At 35.8% G+C, this 24,011-nt stretch overlaps 2 protein-coding genes across 3 annotated transcripts; both read right to left on the bottom strand.

The window, feature by feature from the left end:
• Nucleotides 1–420: 420 nt before the first annotated feature.
• On the bottom strand, nt 421–10,962 carry LOC109048874 (thrombospondin-type laminin G domain and EAR repeat-containing protein-like). 2 transcript variants are annotated; one of them, XM_042763457.1, is made up of 13 exons: nt 10,129–10,962; nt 9,859–10,029; nt 7,254–7,474; nt 6,889–7,115; nt 6,647–6,737; nt 6,396–6,552; nt 5,378–5,509; nt 5,062–5,294; nt 3,776–3,965; nt 3,035–3,267; nt 2,558–2,736; nt 2,362–2,463; nt 421–1,155 (listed from the first exon to the last, which is right to left on the bottom strand). In XM_042763457.1, exons 2-13 carry the CDS (start codon nt 9,935–9,937, stop codon nt 1,002–1,004), a joined length of 1,998 nt encoding a protein of 665 aa, XP_042619391.1. In that variant the 5' UTR covers nt 9,938–10,029; nt 10,129–10,962; the 3' UTR covers nt 421–1,001. The 2 variants fall into 2 exon arrangements, with proteins under 2 accessions (XP_042619391.1, XP_042619390.1); XM_042763456.1 differs by having other exon boundaries at nt 9,859–10,962.
• Nucleotides 10,963–20,566: 9,604 nt separating this feature from the next.
• On the bottom strand, nt 20,567–23,737 carry LOC109048585 (small ubiquitin-related modifier 3-like). The gene is made up of 4 exons (XM_019066223.2): nt 23,581–23,737; nt 22,167–22,295; nt 21,973–22,044; nt 20,567–21,433 (listed from the first exon to the last, which is right to left on the bottom strand). The coding sequence occupies exons 1-4, from the start codon at nt 23,599–23,601 to the stop codon at nt 21,371–21,373; spliced, it is 285 nt and encodes a 94-aa protein (XP_018921768.1). The 5' UTR covers nt 23,602–23,737; the 3' UTR covers nt 20,567–21,370.
• Between the last annotated feature and the right edge of the window lie 274 nt (nt 23,738–24,011).

Here is a 24,011-nt window from a genome sequence, read left to right as displayed (position 1 = left end):
AATCACTTTTTAAAATACCCAATAACACAATAAACAAATAAGCACTTGTAGAGTGGTGATCTTAGAAGTGTGATCTTCACTCAAAAAGTAAAAATGCATCACTGCATGTGTATTAGCACAAGAAAATTATTTTTCTTTGAGCCTTTGTTCCCATGACAGGATGACCTGCATTTCTTGACAAACTCAAAAGGTTAATAAACGTACTAAAAAAAAAAAATGAATGAATGAATGTTTAATGTAATCAGTAGTGACTTATATAGCAATACAATATACGAATTATTTTGTAATTTATTATAGAGAGAATATTTATAATTTTGATTTTGAGATTAGTTATTGTTTTAATTTTAAAATAAGTTATTGTTATAATATAAAAAGAAAACAGTCTGTGTAATATTGAAATCCTCATTGTCATTTTTTATTATTATTTATATATTATAAATATTGTTTTAATTATGTATTTATTGCATATACTTGAACACTTCAATTTAAAGGCCTTCTAATAAAAAAATGTAAATCATTAGCTTACAGACAGTACAGTACAGTTAAAATACAGTGTCTTTGCTGGCTGATAAACAATTTTTCCAGTCATCCATAAATTGTTAACTGTCTTCATGTGCAGAGTAATAATGCATAACCACAGGACATGATGACATTTTAATCAACAAAGCATACTGATGATCTGTGTGCGTAAAAAGTGCATGTTTAAGTCTTCTGAAATGTGTGATTTTCCATGTGTTAGGAACATCTGATTGTGATTGTCTATGTGCTGTTGTCGTTCAGGAGGTCAGTGGATTTTTCTGAATGCTAGTGGTGAGATTCATTCTTCAGCTGGTTTCAAGGTATGTCATTAAGTGCATGTGTTAAAGTGTCATCATGTGATTGGACTAAATTTTCATTGAAGAACATCTGATATAGGGGTTCATTTGCTTTGTGTTCATGCTTTGAGTTGCTGTTTCGGTCAGCTAGTCTCCCAGCAGATACAGTCCATATGTCCAGTGCCACTAGATGGTCCTTAATTTAAGGACTTTAGAAAGAGCAGCTCTGGCACTGGAGTAGATGAGGTAGGAGCCATCGGTTGTGTTAAAATATTCCCAATCTCTGCAGCCATTGGTGCTCAGTCTGTGCACCGGGATAAACCCCTCAAAACCCTGCCACCTGCAAAAGACCCATTTACAATGTTATTAAAACATTTGGCAAGAATGCATTGCATTGTCAGATCATCAGGTTACTCCTCAAGTTACAGTGTGTCATTTCAAGACTACTAGCAGCATCCTACAGAAATCAGCTTGTTAGGTGTGGGACTGTCTGTGTTTGGGAAGCCTGTTTTCTTTGAAAGATTTGTTTGTATGTATTTTTTTTTGCATGACTGAGAGATGGATGTAATAGGTTGTTTTTTTTGTACATTTTTTTTGAATAAAGCTATAGAACAAATGTAACACTTTTAGAATTCCATTTTTAAATATAAAATATTTGAATGTCTTTGTAGAAACATCTATATTACTCTTGGTAGTGTCGTAATGGAGCAGTATGGTACAGACCCCCAGTTGTGTTACATGGATGAATGAAAGGGAAAATGATATGAAGCTGAGAAATAATGACAGAATTTTCAGATTTGGATCATTATTATTGAGAAAAGATTTGGAGGAACAGATGCAGTGAAAATCGTTTTAATCATTACCCTCTGAATCGTAATCAAATCATGAGGCAAGTGAAGATTCACACCTCCTGTCACAATAACATCTTCTGTGATTGGTCAAAACACCCCACGTGGTGCATTTTGGTATCATAGAAAAAAAAACATATCTTTTTCCTATAGATTGGTGTATGCTGTATTTGGTGATATTTCCAGAGATTTTAAAGTTTTGGATGCTAGGTGATTTTTGTTTTGGAACCTTCAGAAAACTAGATTTTTCTCAAAATTGACTTCACACACACAGACATAAGAAATACTGTATATCTATAGAAAACTATTACCTTGATTTTAAATGTGTGCAAAACACAATATAATTTCTGGACTATTATAGTTTTGTTAATATTTCATTTTTAGATTTCTTATTTTTTACCTACATTTCAGTTGAAATAATTCAAGTTTTGATAATTTTGTTGTTTAACATGTTTTTTTTTTTTTTTATTTTTTACCTACATTTCAGGTATTTTTTTTTTTTGATTATGTATTTTTTAATTATTTATTTTAGTACTTCAAGTTAAACTAAACAAAAATGAGAATGTTTCCTTTAACAAGTAATACAGTTTTTTTTATTCTGTTTCAGTAAATGTTTATTTTATTTCAAGTAATAATTGTATATTGCATAGTGCTTTCAAGTAATACACAGTAACCCTGCTGCAATATGAGAGCCATACCTGTATATAACACTATTAAGAGAGTATGAGTTTCCATCATAGGAGTTGGCGACCACCAGGAACCTGTCATCTCCCACAGTAAAATACTCCCAGTCCAAAGCACTAAAAGACCCAGACAACAAAGTGTTCCTTAAATAAAAATACGAACGTTGAAAATTAAAGGCTTTTTTTTAATGAAGACCAGTTCACAAATCACCTGTTCGTTTCAATCTCCTGAAACTTGATGAAGGTCTGAGATGTCATGCTGAGCTCATAGATGGTGGAGTTGATAGAGTACAGTATCTTGCCCTCCTCCGTGAGCATCTGGCTGTTCGCCACAGCCAGGAAAACCCTGTTTTCAATCTGGAACATCTCCCAGTCTATCGCCCCAAAAGTCTGAAAGATTTTTTTTTTTTTTTTTTTTTTTTTTGAAAGACTTTAATACTTTTATTCAGACAGGGTACATTAAATTGATTCAAAGTGACAGTAAAGACATTTATAATGTAAAGTATTCTGTATGTTTGATCAGAAAAGGTGAGCATAACAGATTGTCTTAAAAAACACTAAGAACCCTAAACTGGTGAACTGTAGTTGATCTGCTGATCAGAGAAGAAGGGATGTGTTTGTGCCCTTGGTGCTTCCATTGTGATGATGATCATGGTGAGAGAAGATAAAATAACATAATTTCACTCACTGTAATAGACTGATAAGTCTGAAACATCCCTCCCAGCCAGATATAGATGGTAGAATCAATGACTGTAGATCTTCCATTGAAAGTGTTAGCGACTGCAAGGAAGTAATATGGGCCGATGGTGAAAAACTCCCAGTCATAAGCACCAGTGGTCGGGATTGTCTGATTGACCTCAAAAAACTGAGCAACTGGGTTCCACTTGTAGATTACACTGTCAATATTATGGTTTCTCTCCCCTGTGGACAAAAAATCAATTTCAAATCCAATTTTAACACAGAAATCTGCATGGGTTGACATGGCTCGGTTTGGATGGGTTCCAGCAGATGCAGGTGTATAGATGGGGCCTGTATGGTTATGAAGTGCTATGAAAGGTGTCTTTTATGCCTGTGTTTCCGCCTTGATCAATGCCAGAGGCACTTCACATGAACGGATGAGCATAGTGTGCTCTCATAAGCGAATAGACATCAAGTGCAGAATCAAAGTGAACCACATAAACAAAGGAGACCTTTTAGCCTTAAAAAGTTTTTCTGTATGGTGTATTTGTTCAGATTGTGTGCCTCAAAGACCATCGATTTGTATGAGATTTGTATGGAATTCAAGCTTAATCTTCTTTTACAAATCATACAAATGAACTTCCTCCTGTTATTGTTCCGCAGATAAAACCTGTCGAGTTATACAATTTAAAATGCCAACAACGGCACAAGAGATGACAGAAGTGCACTGCACTGTTCTGATAAACATTACCTTGCCTATGATTGGCCACGGCGAGGAAAGTTTCGTCTTGAATGCTGAAAGCCTCCCAGTCACGAGCGCTGTGAGTGATCAGAGTCTGATAGTGAATAAATTTCAGCTTCCTTGAGCTCCATTTATATATAACAGACTGCTCCTGGTCCCCTGCATCCTTACTTCTGCAGTTAGCAACCACCAGGAACTTCTGTCACAGGAAAATGATCGTAAGAAATCATGTCAGCAGCTTCAGTAAATTAAAGGGTACTGTGATGAAAAACAGAATTAAACTGTAATGAGTTTTGCACTTCATAATTTTAGGTGCTTTCTGCATCTTCAGAGGCTTTTAATTATCTCGGACGGATTTCAAAGCTGTGCTGATGGAAATATTTTAATGAATTGACTAGCTCTGAACTTCAGTTTAATGGTGAATTGATTTATCTTTTAATAACTGGTCACTGATGCAATTACAAAGGCCTCCCCCCTCTATTTCACTTTAAATTGAACACGAATCATAATTTTATCTTAGACTTCCAAGAAGAAAAACATATGGATCATTGCACTGCAGGTATTAACAGAGTCCCATAATGCTTTCCAACTCTTGACTGTAATTATGCAGTAAGTTACAGTGAAGGGAAGCAGTAGGTGTCTGTTGTAAAGTTTGGATACAGCATCAGACAAAATTAATTTCTGTTATCATGCACATGTGATTTACAACATTAAAACTTGAGAGCCAGGTTTCCACCCCCTCTTCCACTGGAAAACCACATCAAATCCACTCTAATGTGTAAAGAACAGCTGGGGATGAGCAAACAGATGTTCTTTACTCTGCACAATCTTCTGATAGTAGCGTTCTAGTCCTTAAATTTTATTGGAGAGTGCTGATATATCAGTCCAACAGCACTCACTAAGAGTTTTTACCATTTGTACCACTCCGCTTGTCTATGTTTGCTTCAGACATACTGTTAGTCTTTGTATTAGTGGTGTGGAGTTCTTTCTGCAGGTAACACAGATATGCCAGTAGGTGATGAAAAATGGCAAAAAGTCTTAATGAGTGAATCTATGGGTCATTTACCAAATTGCTTCATTCAAGCAAACTGATTCATTCTGGAACAAAACAAGCGATTGGCTTTATGGGCGAGTCATTGAATCCTTCACCCAACCAACTCGTAATTCATCCTGAACGTCACTACTAAGACAGACAAATTAACCAACAATATGCTTACAAAAATGTAAGTTACTCAGTATTGGCTTTGTTTATTGTATAAAAGCAATATCACATTCTGCTGGTAGTCCACACACACCTTTTTGCCCACTGTGAAGTATTGCCATGCTTTTGCATCATAGGTGCTGATGTTTTGATATCGTTCAAACCTCCCATCTGTCCATTTGTAAATTCCTGAACCGAGGTTGGAATCACGATTGGCGGTTGCCATGAAAAGTCCTACGGAAGGGATGTGGAATACCTCAATGTCAAATGTCTCAGAGTTGGTAAATAAATCCTGGTGATCCTCCACGTAGTCCAGCTTCTCTTTCACTGTAGAGATGCAATGTGATAGTTAGATACCATATCAGTGTATTCATACAAACTGCAGTTACAAATTACTGTTACCAGACTACCTTGCAGCATAGTGAGCCACACAATACCATCACAGAGAAACAGTCCTCTCTTCAGTGTGTTAAACCACAGCTGTCCCTCCTCTGAGTGTCCACAGGGAGGACTCACACCCGCAGTCACCCGAACCTCTGCCTCTGTTTAAAATTAAAAGAGATGCTCAGTTTGAAAAGTCATGTCATCAGAATTGATGAACAGTATGTTAACAGCTTCCATAGATGAATGGTAGGATGCATAATTTCATTATTTAGTCCAGTTTAATGTAGTTTTTTAGAAGAACAATCCTTTTAGTTAGTTTTATAATCAAAGGGAAAAAATACAGTAAGTAACACATAAAGCTGTATGTAAAGGTATTCGATAATATATAATAATAATTTTTTTTTTGCAATGATACCATACCTAGATAGATATTGTATATTGCATCCTAAATCTGCGTACATTATAATAGGGGGAATAAATCAAACATGGCCTCTCTCTGCCTTGTGTCATGTCTCTCAACAGGCCCACAGTATAAAGCATAACAGAGAGCCCTGCACAACTGCACCCTGCTTTCAAACACCAGCACTTCTTCTGAGCCACAGAGACACTCAAAGCACAAGACTGTCAGTCAATGTCAGCAGATCAGTAACAGACCTGTGAGACAGGGTTCCTCACATCCCCATACAACAACAGACCTGTGTTTACAGCTAAAACACACAGCATTCCTATAGGACGGACTCCTGCAGACTAAAAGATATCCTTGGTGGATATTACCTACACAGAAACCGACCTATAACACCTGCACCTTTTGAAGATTAGCTTACATTTAGATTCTTATTGGTTAGATGAGTTTGCTGATTTAAAATATCACGTTACTGAATAAAGACTTGCTAACACCTTCGTGCAAATGCAAACCATACATGATAACTGTCTCTTCTTTCTACATACTCCAAATATGTGCCAGCGGAGTATATACTTTTAGTGATTCACATGCATATTGAAATGCAGGCTATGATTCTAGAGTTGACAGTTTAGTAGTCTCACCATAAGGGTGGAGGGGAAGGTCAGTGGATGATGGTTTAATTGGCAGGTGTAAGAGGGCCTGGGGAACTGAGAGAGCGGACAGCTGGGGCTCAGACGAGGGACAAATTTGTGAGGTAGCATCTGAACCAGGTAATAAAACTAGCTGCCGCATAAGACCCTGCAGAAAACAGTGGAATAAACTGATACATTTAGATTTCGAGTACTTTGTAAATCTTAACATAATGATAAAAGCCTTGAAATGAGATTTGTACAGAAAATAGGCCATTCCATCTTCTTCTGCTCGCAATGAAGAATGTGGAACCAGTTGTGTCAAGATTATCGGGGAAAGATCTTTCAAGCACTCTGTTTGAGACAAAACAGAACGTTTAATAAGTTTATGCAACAAAATGATATAGTTCACTACATAAACATAAAAAATGATCACCCATTTTGGATCATAGATCATTAAGATTATACAACCTGACATCTACAGTATTCCCAAAGAGACTCTTACAGTTCTAGAGGTGTGCCACAGTCCACAGTGAGAATTGTGTAGCGTCCCGTCACTGCCAAGACCACAGTGTGCCAGCGGTTATCATCCAGCCCTACTGCCTTAAAAGTGATGCGTTTCCTGCTACCGTGACCCTTCTGCAGGAAGTGGAACTTGTTTTGGGACAGACGCAGGCCGAGGAGCGGCTCTTCTGAATCTCCCTCCAGCAGTGTGAAGATGTATTCACTCTTCTGCACATCAAAGAGTGAAGACTGATCACTATCACTATTCAGAAATCTAAAGCATGAGGAAAAGGCTTCTGAAGATTCTTTGATGTTTTCAAACTAAACCTTAACAATATTTTTATCTTTATCTTTTTTTCCTCTCACCTCAGGAGGCATTTGTGGGATTTTCAGTGTGACAACGACGGAGAACTCGGAAGGAAAGAAATTACAATTAATAAAGAGCTGAGATGCAGGGAAGCTGAACAGCTGTGGAGATCCAGAAAACTGAAATCCACGAGCACCTCTGGACTGGACCATACGTATCCCATCCTGAGCCCTGCCGGACACAGGAAGCACCCGGGACAGGAGGTCCAGTGGTAACAGATCTGTAAAACAAACTCACATTAATTATCATACATTTTTTTATACTGTTTGCTTTATGTGATTATGTACATTCAGCAGCAATAAAATACCAAGTTAATAAATAAACAGACATAAAATATTGATTTAAGCTGAAATTACTTATGTATATATTATTATTATTAATATACAGTCTCTTCTCACATAATGAAGTAATTTCAGCTTAAACCCCAGTGCTACATTTCTGTCAGGATTCTTTGATGAATAGAAATGAATATATGTGTGTATATATATATATATATATATATATATTAAAAATGCTTTTCTTTTGAAATTTCTAATCATCATAGAATGTAGAATACAAAAAATGTAGCATGTTTTCCACAGAAATATTAAGTGACACAAATGTTTTCGACATCGATAATAAGAAATGTTTCTTCAGATGCAAATGATTTCTGAAGGATTGTGTGACACTGAAGACTGCTGTAAAGGCTGCTGAAAATCATGTGACTAAACTTCATGTTAAAATGCATTCTAATAGTATAAGATTATTATTAATACTGTAGTAATAATATATAATCATATTTTTTAAATTGTATTAATATTTCACAGTATTACTGTTATCATAGAATAAATGTAGCCTTGGTGAAAACAAGAGACTTCTTTCAAAAATATTAAAAATTCTAACCCCAACTTTTGAACACTTTAATTTATTTACAAGAATCTACAAAATCATTTTAGCCATATAAATGAAAGATTCTAATGGCAAGTGCTCTTGTTTTGATTCACTTCAGTAAAGGGAAATGGTTAGATTGAAGAACACTTTATGGATCATATTTCAAAGACAGCAAAGCAAAAGGCACATTTTGGAAAGCAAACGGTCCTTTTCAAAATAGAATATTCATTTAAACTATGTATTACGCTCAGCTTGAATAAATTTAAGAATAAACTGCAACATTTTAGCAGCATACGCTGTTCAGAATGTTTGATTACTAATAAACCTAGCAAAGCCTGCGTGAAAAGCTTTTTTTTCTTTTTCTTCTTATTCGTTAGATTATTCTGTGTGGATGATGTTACCATAAGAGATTTTGTTGATTTTGTTAATAGATCTGCATATACTTGTTAGTAGATTTAGTGTACCTTGAGGGATTACTAAATTTACTCCTGTAACATTATAAGCCCCTTTATGATTTTAATGTTGTGATGAGATGACAAATGAGACAGGAAGAAAAGCCATATATTTCTGGTTTGATGTTTTATCAAAGCTTTTTGGATTCTCTCTAATATAATATAAAATGTATCAGGTGTTCTGGCCATTTTGTGTTAGCTCTGTCCTGGGACCATATCATGTTTTCATGTTTTCAAAGAGTTTATTTAAATAAAAGCAATGATACCATGATGAATGGTATTAAAATGTCCTATTTTCACACAGTGTCACTAACAAGTGAAGTTTGCTGAAGACATTTCCCCATGCAGCTAACAGGGAATGTTCTCATAACTTTGGTTAACATTCTTGCAAAGTTATTAACCAACATTCTTCCAGTTAGATTAATAGAAATCATTCAGAGCAATCTAGTCTTTAATAAAGTTCTCAAAACGTTATTTATATATTGTCCAGTGAACTTTTTTTTTCTGAAACCTTTTAGTTGAAAATTCATTTAACATTTTTATCAAGAATTGTATTTTTTTTTATCAAGAACTTGTTTCAGAATGTTCGGAGAAGTAGCATTTTCACCTTTTTTTTAAAAAAAAAAATAATTAAAAAAACTTGATATTTGACATTCAGATAAATGTTCATGAATGCAAGCAAAACATTAGAACATATATTTGTTAGCTGTGTCAGTCAAGCAACAGTTGCTACAAACAGTGAACAGATACAGTATGGTTTAGAAATGGCCTTTAATTGTCATTCAGTGGTGCATGACATCTTTCAAATGAAACCACTGTGCAACACCAGAGTATTTTCCATCAGCACTTGGCAACCACATCTAATATGTGTCTTCTTTTACACCTACATCCCACTGGGAACCAAGATATTCTGAGTGGCTTATCCTGACAAAGTAAATTATTAAAACATAACTTGACAGAACTGATTGACATTTGTGTCTGAAGAACTGTTTTTTTTTTCTCCCATGACCATCTGCCTTTATTTAGTTTTCCTAAATGGTTTACTGAATGTAAGTCCACAATCCCATGGCAATTCAGTAGAAAATCTGCAATAATTTATATAATATGACTCAAATAATGTCTTTAACAACAGGGACAAGTTGTGACTGAGACTAGACTACTTCCAAATCAAATCTAATAAAAATATAATTTTAAAATGTAAAAAACAACAACTGATTATCATGGATTATTCTTCCGTCAAATGCTTATAATGCTTCTTGTTAAATCAGCAAGTAGGCCTGACCTGTGCAAGGTCTCCATGGTCCAGACTGGCAGGTGACGATCCAGGAGAGGAGCACACAGGCCAGCAGCAGCTCCGACATCAGGGTCTCCACTCTCTCAGCTCCATTCACACACAGCCAGACTGAAACAAAGCGATTCTCAAAGCCCAGAGACCATTCTTACAACCACAAGCCTCACGGAGTTCAAAACACAAACAAATCACAGTGAGGATGAGAAGATATCCAGGGAACAGCTGAGGTGTCACTCCTAATTAAACTGACATCTTACTCACTCCTGAAGATGCTGCTGTCCTCTGCTGTCCTTTTTTCTTTTAATAAGCATTCCAATTAATATATGATCAAACAATGTAGAATACAACACCAATGCATTTTGCATTATCCAAATCCAAACTTCTTTTGTTCAAGAGAGTCTGTCAAAACTCTCTCCTTGAACAGTGTCCGGCTGAGGTCTCTCTGCTTTGCTGTACATGTCAGTGTGCTATGAAGGGGAGTGTAAACTTCATCTGTGATTTATGAGCAGGGAGAGGTTTTTTACCCCGCAGACATTTAAATGAGAATAAGTCAGCTGTAGAAAGGAGGGGTTGACGTTAAAGAGAGGGAAAGGTGGGGCGAGTGAAGCACACAGGAGAGACAGAGAAAGAGGCTTTTTCCAGCTCTTATCTCATGTCTTAAAGGTGTGATGAGGAATTCCCCAGAGTTGTACATGTGTGTGTGTGTGTGTCAGGTTGCTCTTGTTCTAAACTGCATCGCTCTTTTCGATCGGTGTGATGAGCACTGTACCCCGAGGATCCCTTGTCAAGGAAATCTCCTTTCAGTCAATGGTTTCCTCACCTGCATCTCAACCCATCAACTCAAGTCTTCAACAACACCCCAGTGTGGCTGGCTGGAGGGGAAACAAGCGCTGGATAAACAAATGTTTACAAGGAAACACTGTTAACACTTCTCTAATTTGATAAACATGTTGCATAATACTCATTTCCTGTCCTTGGATATGATTGGCCGATTAGGGTTCCAAAATGCTGATATACATTCCAATATTCAGCACCGGGACTTCAATGTTTGTATCCCTCTACTAGACCACAGTATGGGAATGAAAGTGGAGTTGTGTAATTTTGCCTGAAGCAATATATTTTGAAAGTCAGAAAAAAAAAAAAACTGTAAAATAAAATATAAATACTATACTACAACTGTACCATTACAATTTTAAAAATATTATAAAAACAGACATCGACAAAGAATTGAATATAATTATTATATTTATTATATTATAATTATAATGTAAAGTAATGAATGAAATTAGAATATTTCAATAACTGCATTGAAACAGTTTTGTTTTATTTATTTATTTATTTGGCACTAATTCTCTTGTCAAGAAAAAAAAACTATTGGGACCTATATTGTATATATAATTAAATATTATTATAATTATTATAATTGTAAAATCTATTTTTTTTTAATATACTCATTAGCTGATAAATCAAACTCTTAATTTAAGTCTTAATTTTATCAAGTAATGTTCACTATGCATTTTAAGGATTCAAGCTTTCAATTTATTCATGCATAATTAATTCAAATGTTGTTTTATAACTTAACATTATACAATTACCTGACAGTGATGTAATCCTGTACAGTAGCTGCCAGCAACAGCAAGTATCTGTGATTCATGTGTCCGTTTAACCCAGAGATATTTAAACTGAGCAACATCATAACTTAAATTGATGATAAAACACTTAAAACATGTAAAAATCCAAATATCCTAAGAACTAAATTAATTACAACTTTCGAAATTAAATTGATAGTTCAACCAAAAATGAAAACTCTGTCATTAATTTACTCACCCTCAACTTGTTCCAAACCTGTATGACTTTCTTTCTTCTGTTGAGCACAAAAGTTTTGGTAACCAAAGAGTTGAGTTACATAGTAAGGAAAAAATCAATGGGGACCAGCAACAGTCTGTTTACACACATTCTTCAAAATGTCTCATTTTGTGTTTAGTTAAAAATTAAGTGTCCCTTGGTTTCCCTTACATTTTATTAAAAAAACTGTACAACAAAGGACTAAGGCAATAATAAAAACACACTCTTTCCTTATCAACTGTGTCATATTTTGTCTAAAAGTTCCTTCCTCAAAGCTGTCATGGATTCTGAAGGTGTGAAAAAGACATCGATTAAACTAAAAGGAAATGAGAAAAGTCTAGTTGGAACAATAAAAAATAACAAAGATACAAAAATAAAATTACATTACAGTAAAACTAATTCTAGATATTGCACACACACGGTCAAAGTAAAAAAGTCATGTATTTTGTTGTGTTAGCGATTGAGTTGATAGACAATGTTTAAAGGAGAATAAAACAGAAAGCACAACACAAGGGGAATTTATCTTTCAGGGTCGACATTATCTGTTCTCTGTGTTGATGCTGGCTGCAAAACGCCTCACAGATTTTGTGTAGCGATGCCAAGGATAATTTGTGTGTAATACAGCATAATGGATACAACTCTGCCGTGTAAACATACGTCAAATAGTGTTACAGTGATAAAGTCACAGCAGTTAAACCCTAAATAATTCCTGACAGGAAACTAGAAACATGAGAGATTATAAAAAAAGCAGCAGTAGCTCATTTCTTCTTTTCTATGGAAGTAGCAGTTCTTCCATTTCTGTTTTTGTTTCATTATCAGTGTGAGGAAGAATCCTGGCGTGTTTGGGCAGGTGAATAACTGATCTGTGCATGTGAGAAATGACAGCTACTGTTTGCATGTGAACATCTTCTGCCCTCTGGAGTGGAACACCCTACAACTGTGACATCCACAATCTAAATATTAACATCACTGTGTTCTTATTTTACAGGTTGGACATGACATGACATGAAATAAAAAAAAAACTAAAAAAAAACTTTCCAACCAAACTTCATGAATACTCACAAGTTCTCCATCATTTTCTTTACATAGTGACACAAACTATTAAAAGCAAACAGTGCATTTATCGTTCAGCCCGAGGAATGTGTGAGATCAGCTGGCTGTGATATTTCACTCTAATGCATTGTAAAGGGGCAGCTAATAGTTGGGCGGCTACATTGAGACTCGCAGTAAGCCTGTAATCAGGAAGGGAAGCAGCCCCAGTCATTACTGAGGGACAGGCTCGCTCATAGCTCTCTGCCTCAACCAGTACATCTCACCTACTCATTAACCCTCCAACTGACCACCTGACCTCAGAAAACATGCCTTCCTGTACCTGAGCCTGACCCCGTGACTGCATGATGATGTCATACTTTTATTAGGCAGGTACGTAATATGAAACATTAGAGGATCTATTGACATCAGAGAAACATTCACATTCCATTTATATTGACATGCATGATTGTCTTTCCTTGAAGTCAGTGAGAGAGAGATTTTGTGCATGGCATTATTCAGTTTATTAGTTATTTATGTATTTATTTATCTATTTATGACCCTGGACCACAAAACCAGTATTAAGTGTCATTTTTCAAAATTGAGATTTATGAATCATCTGAAAGCTGAATAAATAAGCTTTCCATTGATGTATGGTTTGTTAGGATAGGACAATATTTGAACATCTGGAATCTGAGGGTGCAAAAAAATCTAAATATTAAAAAAATTGCCTTTAAAGTTATTCAAATAAAGTCCTTAGCAATGCATATTACTAATCAAAGATTAAGTTTTGATATATTTACGGTAGGAAAAAAAAAAAAAAAAATAACAAGAAAAAAAAAAAAAAAAAAATCTTCCTGGAACATGATCTTATCTTAGGATAATATCCTAATGATTTTTAGCATAAAAGAAAAATCTATAATTTTGACCCATACAGTATGTTTTTGGCTATTGCTACAAATATACCCTAGCGACTTCAGAGTGGTTTTGTGGTCCAGGGTCAAATTTTTTAAAACGAGCACACGGGACATAAGACTTTACAAAAGTTTGGACACTACTAGTATAACTCTATAACTGTTTGACCTTTTTTTTCCTTTTTTTTTCTTTTGGCACAAGTTGTGCCCTGTGTCTATCACATGTATTCCCATGTAGTATCTAGTGTACAGATGGAGGGGAAATGTATCAGATATGCAACATCTCTGTCAGTGTCTTCATTGTGTGATTGGTTCTTTTGTATTCTGAGCTTAAAGTGTCATCTGATCCAAAGAGCCACAAACAATCAAAAACTATCAGCACTATGGCCCAGAGCATAAGAGAGATAAAGTTGGGTAACTAAGAATCACTCTTTAAAAAGTTTCAAATGGGGTTTTACAAAACCTTTATGAGTTCCACAAATATTGTCTCCAGTTCCAGTTGTACACCTTCTATTTACTGGTGCTTTAAACAACCCAGAAATAAATACACTGACCTGTAGAACCTATTCACCTCAGTTTAAACATAAGAGCAGGCCTGGCCAGTTTACCTTGAATGTGCAAGGCTTTCTGTGTTCCAGTTCCACTGTACAAATTACAAAAACACATCATGTTATGCTGCTTGATGTTGCACACTGGTATTCTGTTATGGTTATCATAAACAAAATTGTTATACAGCTGCAGCTTAAAGGGAAATTTACTCAGGTCATTCTGTGTCAGATCAACCAAATGTCAAAAATTTCCCAAGCTGAAATGTTTTATTTTGTTAAGAGTTTTTGTGAAGAAAGACAAACATAAATTGTAATGGAAGCCAAAATATTAAAAGCCATGGAAAAATATTTACTGAGTAATACACTATTTTATCTAACTTGAAGTTTTCTTTCCAAAGTTTGCACGCCTGTAACTTCAGAAGTATTAAAGCTATCTTGATATCCTTTCAAATTTTGGTTCTTAACAATCGTTTCTTTTGTTATCTTCATTTTTAAAGGCCTAAATGGTTCAGTTCTAGAGATATTGGGATCTCAATGTAGCCCCATGAGTAAACTGTTAAATTGCACACATTTTAAGTGGTCAGTTCATCCATTGCTTTCTTCTTTATTTATATAATTCTTCATTTATGTATTTAGCCAGGAACCTCTGGTTGAGTTCACATGGAATGGAAATTCAAGAATCCCATACAGCTTTTAAAGGAAGATGTACAACATTGATTCTCATGCATCTTTTAATCAAACTCAACATGCCCATTTTGAATATGTGCAAGTGTAAATTAGATCTGAGAGGTACAGGGTAAAATAGGATTTTCATTTTTGGGTGAACTTTTCCTTATGATTATTTTATTTTTTTTGGTGGGGGGGGGGGGGTTGTCTGTTTGTTTGTTTGTTTTTTACACACATTAGGACTGAAATACATTACTTAAAGAGATTCACTATAAACTGTTGCAGGATTCCCTGAAACTGAAATATCAACTCAAACCATCTGATGTACTTACTGAGATAGAAGTCAAAGATCAAAAGCCTCCACGTACTCATAGCATGGAGTGCAGCTATGCCATAGATGCTATCTGCTGCCCCAGTGCCCAAGCTCTGCCAGCCTGAGACACAGACTGATAACCATCTGATAACTCCTCCAGCTCTCTGTGTCAGAGCCAGCAGGGCAGATAATGCGCTCCTCCACACAGGAAACACTTTATCAGACTCAGTGTTTCCCTGATCCCATGGCTCTTCACATCTCAAGGGCCCCTCAGCGCACGGTGGGCAGCCAAACAGTTACAGTAGCAGATAACCACCGGCTGCTCTGTGATGCTCTGTCAAAGCCCTGAGGTGTTTTGGCCAGAATATGAGGGGCATGGGGGAAATGATAAGCTGATATAGCCTAATCACTGGGATTATAAATGTGTGTAATGGCGTGCTCCATAATTCTGAATGAGGCCTGAGACTGTGTGGCCACAGAAGAGGAATTTTGTCCAAGCGGGCAAGATGAATCATTTTTGCGAATCGAACAAACTGACTCACTAGAATGAGACGGATTTCACAACGCTATACTACTATGAAAATAGCTGAACTACTGTTACACGAAAGAAAATGTAGTTAAGATAGTAGTATGGTAACTTTTAGTTACATTTCAGTTACTTTTGTTTTTTTAATTACCCCAAAGGAGCAAAATTTGCAAATTACTGACCTTGTTTTGAAATCGGTCACTTAGGAGGTGATTCGTGGTTGTTGCTATACAAATGTGACATCGTTCTTTTGATCACACCAGCAGCCAATCATGTGACAGCCGCGCGTCCACAGGATTCTGCATCTTGATAAGTATATTAATTATTTTTTAAATATATATAAATATAACACCTTGTAGTTTGGTTACAAGAGGAAAAAGAAAACTCCCTAATGTGAGGCCAGTGAAAAGCATTTTATGGAGGATGAGGACTGTTTGTTGCCTACAATGCCGGTGTCTGTTTCTATAAATTGGGGCAATAGCAACTTTGCAAGGACAGTCTGGCGCTTCTGACTCACAGTCTGTAAGTACATTTTCATATTTAAAGAATTTGCCACTGATGATTCAAACATGAGTTTTGAGCAGTGTAGAGCAGTGCTTGTTGTTTGTTGTTTCTCAGATCACAAATGCAGACATGGTTTTAAGTTTTACGCAGTGCGATACGCAACGCAACGCATAAAAAGACAGTATAAGTCGTTACAATATGTCCCCACTGGATGCAACAAATGCCAAATTTTATTGTTTTTGTCTTATTGTGCCGGGACGCGGCATCACAGTATGGCAAGGGGCGTAACGTTTACGTCACACACTTGAGGAACTCAGCCAATCACAAAACACTGGATAGCTGGCCAATCAGCATACATCTCGCTTTTTAGAATGATGAGCTTTGTATAAGTCGACGCATTTCAGAAAGACGGGGCATAGAAGAGAAACAATAATAAACATTATGTGGAAAATAATGTTTTTTGAACCTTAAACCACATAAACACATTTCATTACACCAAATACACAAAATAATGTTCTTTTTAGCAACATCATTTGACCCCTTTAAGGTCAGTAATTTCTTTTAATGAAATCAATAGTTGTTTTTTCTTCTTCAGCAAGGATACATTTAATTGACCAAAATATATATATTTCAAATAAATGCTTTTTTAAACTTTCTATTCATCAAAGAATCCTGAAAAGGTATGACGTTTCTACAAAAATAAAAAGCACTGTTGCAACATTTACAATAAAGAAAGATGTTTCTTGAACACATATTAAATTGATTTTTGAAGGATCTTGTGTCCATAAGAGACTACTTTTATAAATATTAAAAATCGTACTGAGTCCAAACTTTTGAACATTAATGTAATGTCATAATAAAATATAAAGTTGCATAATATTATAATAAATATTATTTTATGGTATTGTTATGTGATTTACTTAAACAGCTAAAAATATTAAACACAACTGTGATAACTGTAATTCATTATATATTTCTTCAATTAATGATCTCATTGAATCTTTTACTGACTTCACATATAAATCATTAAATCATATAAAAATAAATGTGAATGCAATTTTTTTAATTGTATTATATTTATTACAAGAAATTCCCAATGAAGCATTTCTTTGGATCAGTAATTGTCTCACCATTTTTACCAGAAAATGTATTTAAAAAAAAAACATTCAAAACAGATTGTTTAAATTCAATAAAAATGTTATTCAAGTTAGTTTCAGTCTCACACAAAACGCCGCCACCCACGTACACTGCTGTTTTTTCACACTTAATCTTAAATGGCTTGCTCTGCTGAATGCATGACACAATAGCTGAAATAAGGTAAGCGTGTTTATGTCTACGTCCAGACTGATGGTTGTCTAGTTGACACGTGAGAGACATCAGAGCGGCGGGAGCCTTTAATCAGACCGATGAACCGCTCATCAGCTCACACAGAACAGCATTCCCCATGTGAGATCAGACCATGAGCTTACTCTCCAATTTACCACATAGCACCAGAGACTCTGGAGACAAACCTTTCCGAGACTGAAACACACACACACACACACACACACATGGACAGTGACAACCTTGTAATCATATCCATCTATGAGTCAATTATGTGTAAATAATGAAAAGTATAAGCAACGCACTTTGGACTTTCAAGTGGGAATCCAGTGCAATAATTCTGTTGATGCAACTGATGCTTTGTGCAAGACCAGCATGTATCATTAAAGTTTTAATCTTTATAAGTGTAACAAACACCTGCACATATCAAATAACAACATCATTTAGATGAAGGGATAAAGAATGCCTTTTCCAACATGTTTTCCAGCCCTTTAATGTGAGTCAGTATCCTATTAGGCCTTGATGTGGGCTGTAAGAGGTTTGCAGTCCTTCACCTGCTGCTATTGAAGACAACTTTTATTTAACGCAGCTCATCACATGGCCTTTGTCAGAAGCCTGCAAACTGCATGAAAACTGAAAGACCACAGAGCTAGGACGAGAATATGTGAATAGATTTGAACTGATTTCAAATCAAAGGAAATAGAGACAAAAGCAACTGACATTGTGACTTTTAAGGTGCAAAGATGTATTGGTGCAAAGATAGAAGAATCATTGGTTCACTCTAAGAAATAAAGGTTGTTAATTGGCATCTGTGGTCCCATGAAGAACCTTTAACGTCTATAGAACCTGAAGGTTCTTTATATCAGATTATCAAATTGTTCTTCACACCAAGAAAAAAAGTGGTTCTTTTAAGAACTGTTCATTGGAAGGTTCTTTTGGGGAACCAGAAATGGTTCTTATATGGCATCACTGTAAAAACCACCTTTTGGAACCTTTGTTTTTAAAAGTGTTGTAATGCAAAATGAATACACAGAGGTTGCAAAAGGGGGTTTTCAGTGATGCCATAAAAGAACCATTTCTGGTTCCACAAAAGAACCTTCCATTGAACAATTCGTTTTATAGTGGGAAGAAAGAGAAAAAAAAAGATCTAATGGATATACAATGATTTTCATGGACCCATCAATGCTCATAAATCATTTTTATTTTTAAGAATGTACGCTATGAAGGGACAAATATGACTCCAGTCAGCTAAAATACAAAACAAATAGTAAAACCAGGGGGATTTCACTATCAGTTTGCTAAAAGAGACCAGAAATGAAAGAGACTTTCTGTTCTTTCTTTTATCCAAAATCGAGTCATTTTATCCATTAGCATTAACGCTGCAGATCAAGTGGGATTGAGAAACAATCATGTAGGCAAAATATGTCAACATGGGATTGTGGAAAGACAATGAAGTTGAACATTTTTGTGTGGGGGTATTACAAACAATCTTTGCTTTACAATGTTTATGAAATCTCAAATAAATGAGATGCATGATGTTTCCAAGCCACAACATTCCCACAGAATCTTTGGGATGGTAAATGTCCCTTTGTACCCTCACTGACTCTCCACATGTACGGGCAGGTCAGGAGGTAATTCATCCTCCTTTAGAGGGGATTACGGAGTGCTTCAAGTTAAATGCTTGAGATAAACACACTTCTCTGCTGCTCCTCTCTGATCTCTCTGTTAAATATGTCACAGTGTAGGAGGGAGGTATTTTCCAGCATACTGTGAACTCACTCATTAGCACACTGGGACTTCTCTACTTGAATCCCTGTGCAGACCGAATGTAAACACATTGATACCAACAAACAAAGCTTTGATATTAAAGCCCCAGCCAAGAACACGAGTGCAAATTGAAATGTAAATACTGCTTTTTTTTTTTTAGTTCACAGCTGAAGAATGTAAATTGTGTGGTGATATTATTTAAGTGCTGAGTTATAAAATCAGACCATGCAAATCCGCTATACTGTTTTTCACAAAGCATGCTGATGCAAATAATCCCTTCCATTTCATTTCCTTAATAATGTTATCAATTTTCCTTATTTCACGGACAGATATCAACGCTTAAACAAATTCTTATCTGATATATGAAATGTAAACACTTATTACCCTGAGGTATGAAAATTAATCAAACAGATATATCACACTTGTTTTATAAAGATTATGGGGCTCAGACTTAAAATAATAAATATCTCTTTCACTAGATTTTTCAATGTCAAAAATTGACATAACAGTAAAATTGCTTTCAACTTTTCAATGCAGTTTCTTAGAGCAGTTTTCTCAAGCATGAACAGAAGATTTCAGAAAGAATGAACCACAGTTAGACATTAGACAGACGTAAATAGACAACTAAAGTGCTAAAAACAGTTTTAACGTGTTATGGTGGTAACAATAATTAAAAAAAAATAAAAAAATTAACTAAATACACCACCCATGCAACTTTTAGTGTAGCAAGACAACACTATATTCAAATGATTTTTATCATCTTTAAGTGTCTGCCGTGAATTTAGCTCAAACACAGCATCTTACATTTTTTACTTATTTTCTTTGCATTGCAACACTGGAGATGCCTAAAAAAAAATCCTGTAAAATAGTCTAATTTCATCCAATACTTACTAACTTATATATATTTAAAAAAAATAATAATAATAATATAATAATAATAAATATATATATATATATATATATATATATATATATATATATATTATATATATATATATATATTCTACATATAGCAATATATCAGTGTGCTTAATTCAAACAATAGAGACTCATCAATACTGATCCATTAAATGCAGTACCAGCAATTTTAGGATTATTTACAGAGTAGAAAATATTTTATAACAGCATGGAATTTCTTGGAAAAAAAAAAACAAAAAAAAAAAAAAAAACACCACCACAGTAAGCACAGTTACTCCATCTAGTGGCAAACCATTTCAATCTTCAACCGACCTTTATACAGCCTACAGAAGGAGACAAATACAAATCAGTATTAAACTATATTTATTATATACAGTAGTAAATGGCCAATACAAGATCTTCTGCTCTCCCAAACAGCCCTGCCATTCCCATTACAACACTCACACATGTTGATTTGGCATGAGTTCAATGTGGAGTTGCAATTACACCAGGAGTGTGTTGAATGCTCTTGATATGCCAGAAAGGCTAAATGAGAGTGGCGTAACAATCACATATTTGTAGAGAGGGCAAACTAGGAGACGATAAAATCAAGGGGAACACTTAATTTGTATCTCATGAAGTTCATACTTGAGCAAACAGCAAACTTAAAGACATATGCATCAAAGCTTTTAAAATTGAAAATGGCTAACGGTATTCAACCCACAATCCAGCTTTATCAAACCTGAGGTGTCAGAAAAATACAACGCTGCAATGTCAAGATTTGAAACGGTTCATAAAAAGGATGTCTTGAAGTTTAGTTTACCGCCATTAAAGAAAATCTGAGACCATACTAAGAAATCACAAACATCCTGTTCCTCCTTGTATATAAAAATAGATGGGGGAGGTACAAACACACATAATACAACAGGCATACAATAAACTCCAAAAAGTGTGTGTGTGGGACAACATTACTGTCACTTCCAATTTAGTTCAGGGAGAACATTGCAAAAATGGAAACGAGGTCTTTGGATGATTAAAAATAGAACCAAAAAAAAAATAAAAAATTAACTTAAACATTAGATTTCCAAAACCTTTTCCATTTCAGCCCTGGACTGCAGCGGAAGTGAAGATGAGCACAAATAAACCAGCTTCATCCACATGTGCTCCATCTTTAGCAGGCTCCTCCCGTCTGCTGCTGGAATACGTCGATAGTGTCTTCATCTTCCATTTCCAGCTGAAAATTCACATGAAGAGATTAATTAAAAAAAAACTTTCTATTCGAGGCCTTATAACAATTTATGTGTGCCAAGCTCCTGGTTTGCAAATACACTTCAATAAATGCAATTTCCTTGAATGTGTGTGTATGGATTGCGTAATTCTTTTGACAGAGACTGCATCATTAAAGAGATCCGGAGCTGATTAAATATTACTGAACACAATTAGGATTAGGACTACATAGTAAGAAAGCATACATAAATGTTTATTAAAGAAATAGTGGATTGTGATGTTTTTTTTAATCAGCTGTTTGGGCTCTCATTCTGACGGCACCCATTCACTACAGAGGACCCATTTGAGAGCAAGATCTGTAATGCTAAATTTCCACAAATATGTCCTGACGAAGAAACACACTCCTCTAGATCTTGGATGAGGCCTGATAGTGAATACATTTTCAGCAAGTTTTCATTTTTGGGTGAAGTACTCCTTTAATCAGTTAACACTTCCATAAGAAGCTGCTCACATCTGTACCAATAAAATCAAAATAAGAGTACAAACCTGTGCAGGTGTGTCCGTCTCATTAATTGGCTGACCATCAAACCTGAACCTAATTTGCCTTATGGATAAACCCTAAAAAAATATAAAAATAATAATTCAAGTTGTAGATCTGCATATCAACGTAACGTCAGATGTACAATGCTTCATGATGCGTGCAGATGTCAGGGTCACTGGAGCTCAAGCTGCGGTCTCACCTGTCTTTCGCAGTAGGCCTTCATCAGCTTGCTGAGGGGGGTGTGCCTCTTAATTTTGAACTGGACCACAGACCCATCCTGACCCGCCACTTTCAAGTTGATGTGGTCATTTTCAGTCTTCACGCCCTCCTGAAATGAAATATGCAGTGTGTGGTAGGCCTGTCGCAATAATCAATATAACGACTTATCGTGCAATTACACATGACCAAAATAATTCGTTTACGCAATATCTCACCCATTATATTTACTTAAAAATTAGACCTGTGTCTTTTGCAGCATACATAGCGTGGTGTAGTCACAAGGTGCTAGTTCAAATAAAAAAAAAATGCTTCTCCAAAAAAAAAAAAAAAAAAAAAAAAAAAAGTTGAATCTGCAGATATGGTCTTGTTTAGGGATCTGTGCCTTTGTGCATACGGACAACTGACTACTAAGTAGTGATTGTGTTTTTTAGCAATAGTGTGCACCCTTAATTTACAGAGAAAAGAAGGTCAGGGAAACATCTGTAGATGAAAAAATCTCCATACAAGTTCTTTGTGTATTTTTCTTTTTTCTACTTTGCACGTTTTGTTAGAAAATGTTTATTAACCATTTATTTAGGTTTTTTTAAGGTGTCTTATATTTTGATACTTAATTTGCATGATCTAAATATTCTTAAAAATTAAAAGTTTGTCGTCATTTGGAAGCGTGTAAGTTAGGCCTTCTTACATTATGATTATATATTCAGTGGCATAAAATGGTCTTTTATACATCGCTTATCGCAATTATTTCTGGGGCAATATATCGCACAACAAAAAGTTGTTATCGTGATAGTGTGTGGCGTTAAATAAAGACGAATCTTGAACATGCACGGGGTTGTTTTAATCACACTTAAGGGTCTAAACACACCAGACAGATGATTGGAGCTAAAGCCACACTGCTTCACATGCAGTCCCTGTATTCACAACACAAGATACTCCTGTGATACTCAATAACACGTTTTAAGCGATGAACGACGCGCTAAACAGCCAGACTTGGGTCTAGATCATCAGCATGTTAAATCACTGCTGGGGGCAAAAAAAGAGCTGCGACGTGAACAACTGTGCGACGCTTTCGGTGCAACTGCATTTGGCGCAAAGTTCAAGCAACTATCCGCCATGAAAGAAAGACAGTCTGAGCATCTCGCTGATGCTGAAACGAAGCGAAATACTGCCGGTTAATTTATAACGACACGAGATGTTACAATTCTCCATGTAGTTGGGTGGATGGCGAAGTTTCGTGGCCATATGAGGAGAATGCGCAAAATCTTGGTTGAAACCCTCTTTGTTTCCCTACACATAAAGTGCAGGATCCAGACATCTAAATATATGCAATATAATCACATCAAAATATCCCTCAGCGTGCTGCTGGAGCTCAGAACACAGAGACATGCATGTACCTTTGGCTTCTCGTCTGACATTTTTGTAGAAATGTAGCCTTCTCCCGGTAATGTGGATGTGACGGTAACACGAGTGCGCTGCTACCGCTTCTGTCCTACCCGCGCTCTGCAAGAACGCGCAAACCGGATCCCCTCATTTGATTGGCCCGGGTTAAACCACGTGATTCCCAGCAGGGCGCCGTAGCCCGAGAACGCGCAAAATCAACTCGTCCATTTTATTGGACAGTATGACACCACGTGACCCATCCTGACGTTCTGGTTAAGGCCTGAGGCAAATCAACAGAAACAGAACTGCACGCATCCCGCGGAAGAACATTCTAACCGGAACTACTTCTCCAAGTTTATGTCTATGGCGATTCACGTAGCTATGTGTTACTCCGCAGCGGTGTCGGCCTTAAAGGAACACTCCGACTTTTTGGGACTGGTGATGC

The sequence above is a fragment of the Cyprinus carpio genome, chromosome A9 (assembly GCF_018340385.1).
Source record: "Cyprinus carpio isolate SPL01 chromosome A9, ASM1834038v1, whole genome shotgun sequence".
Taxonomy (NCBI): Eukaryota; Metazoa; Chordata; class Actinopteri; order Cypriniformes; family Cyprinidae; genus Cyprinus; species Cyprinus carpio.
The sequence above is the reverse complement of the archived record's forward strand: the minus strand, read 5'-3'. Positions and strand labels throughout refer to the sequence as shown.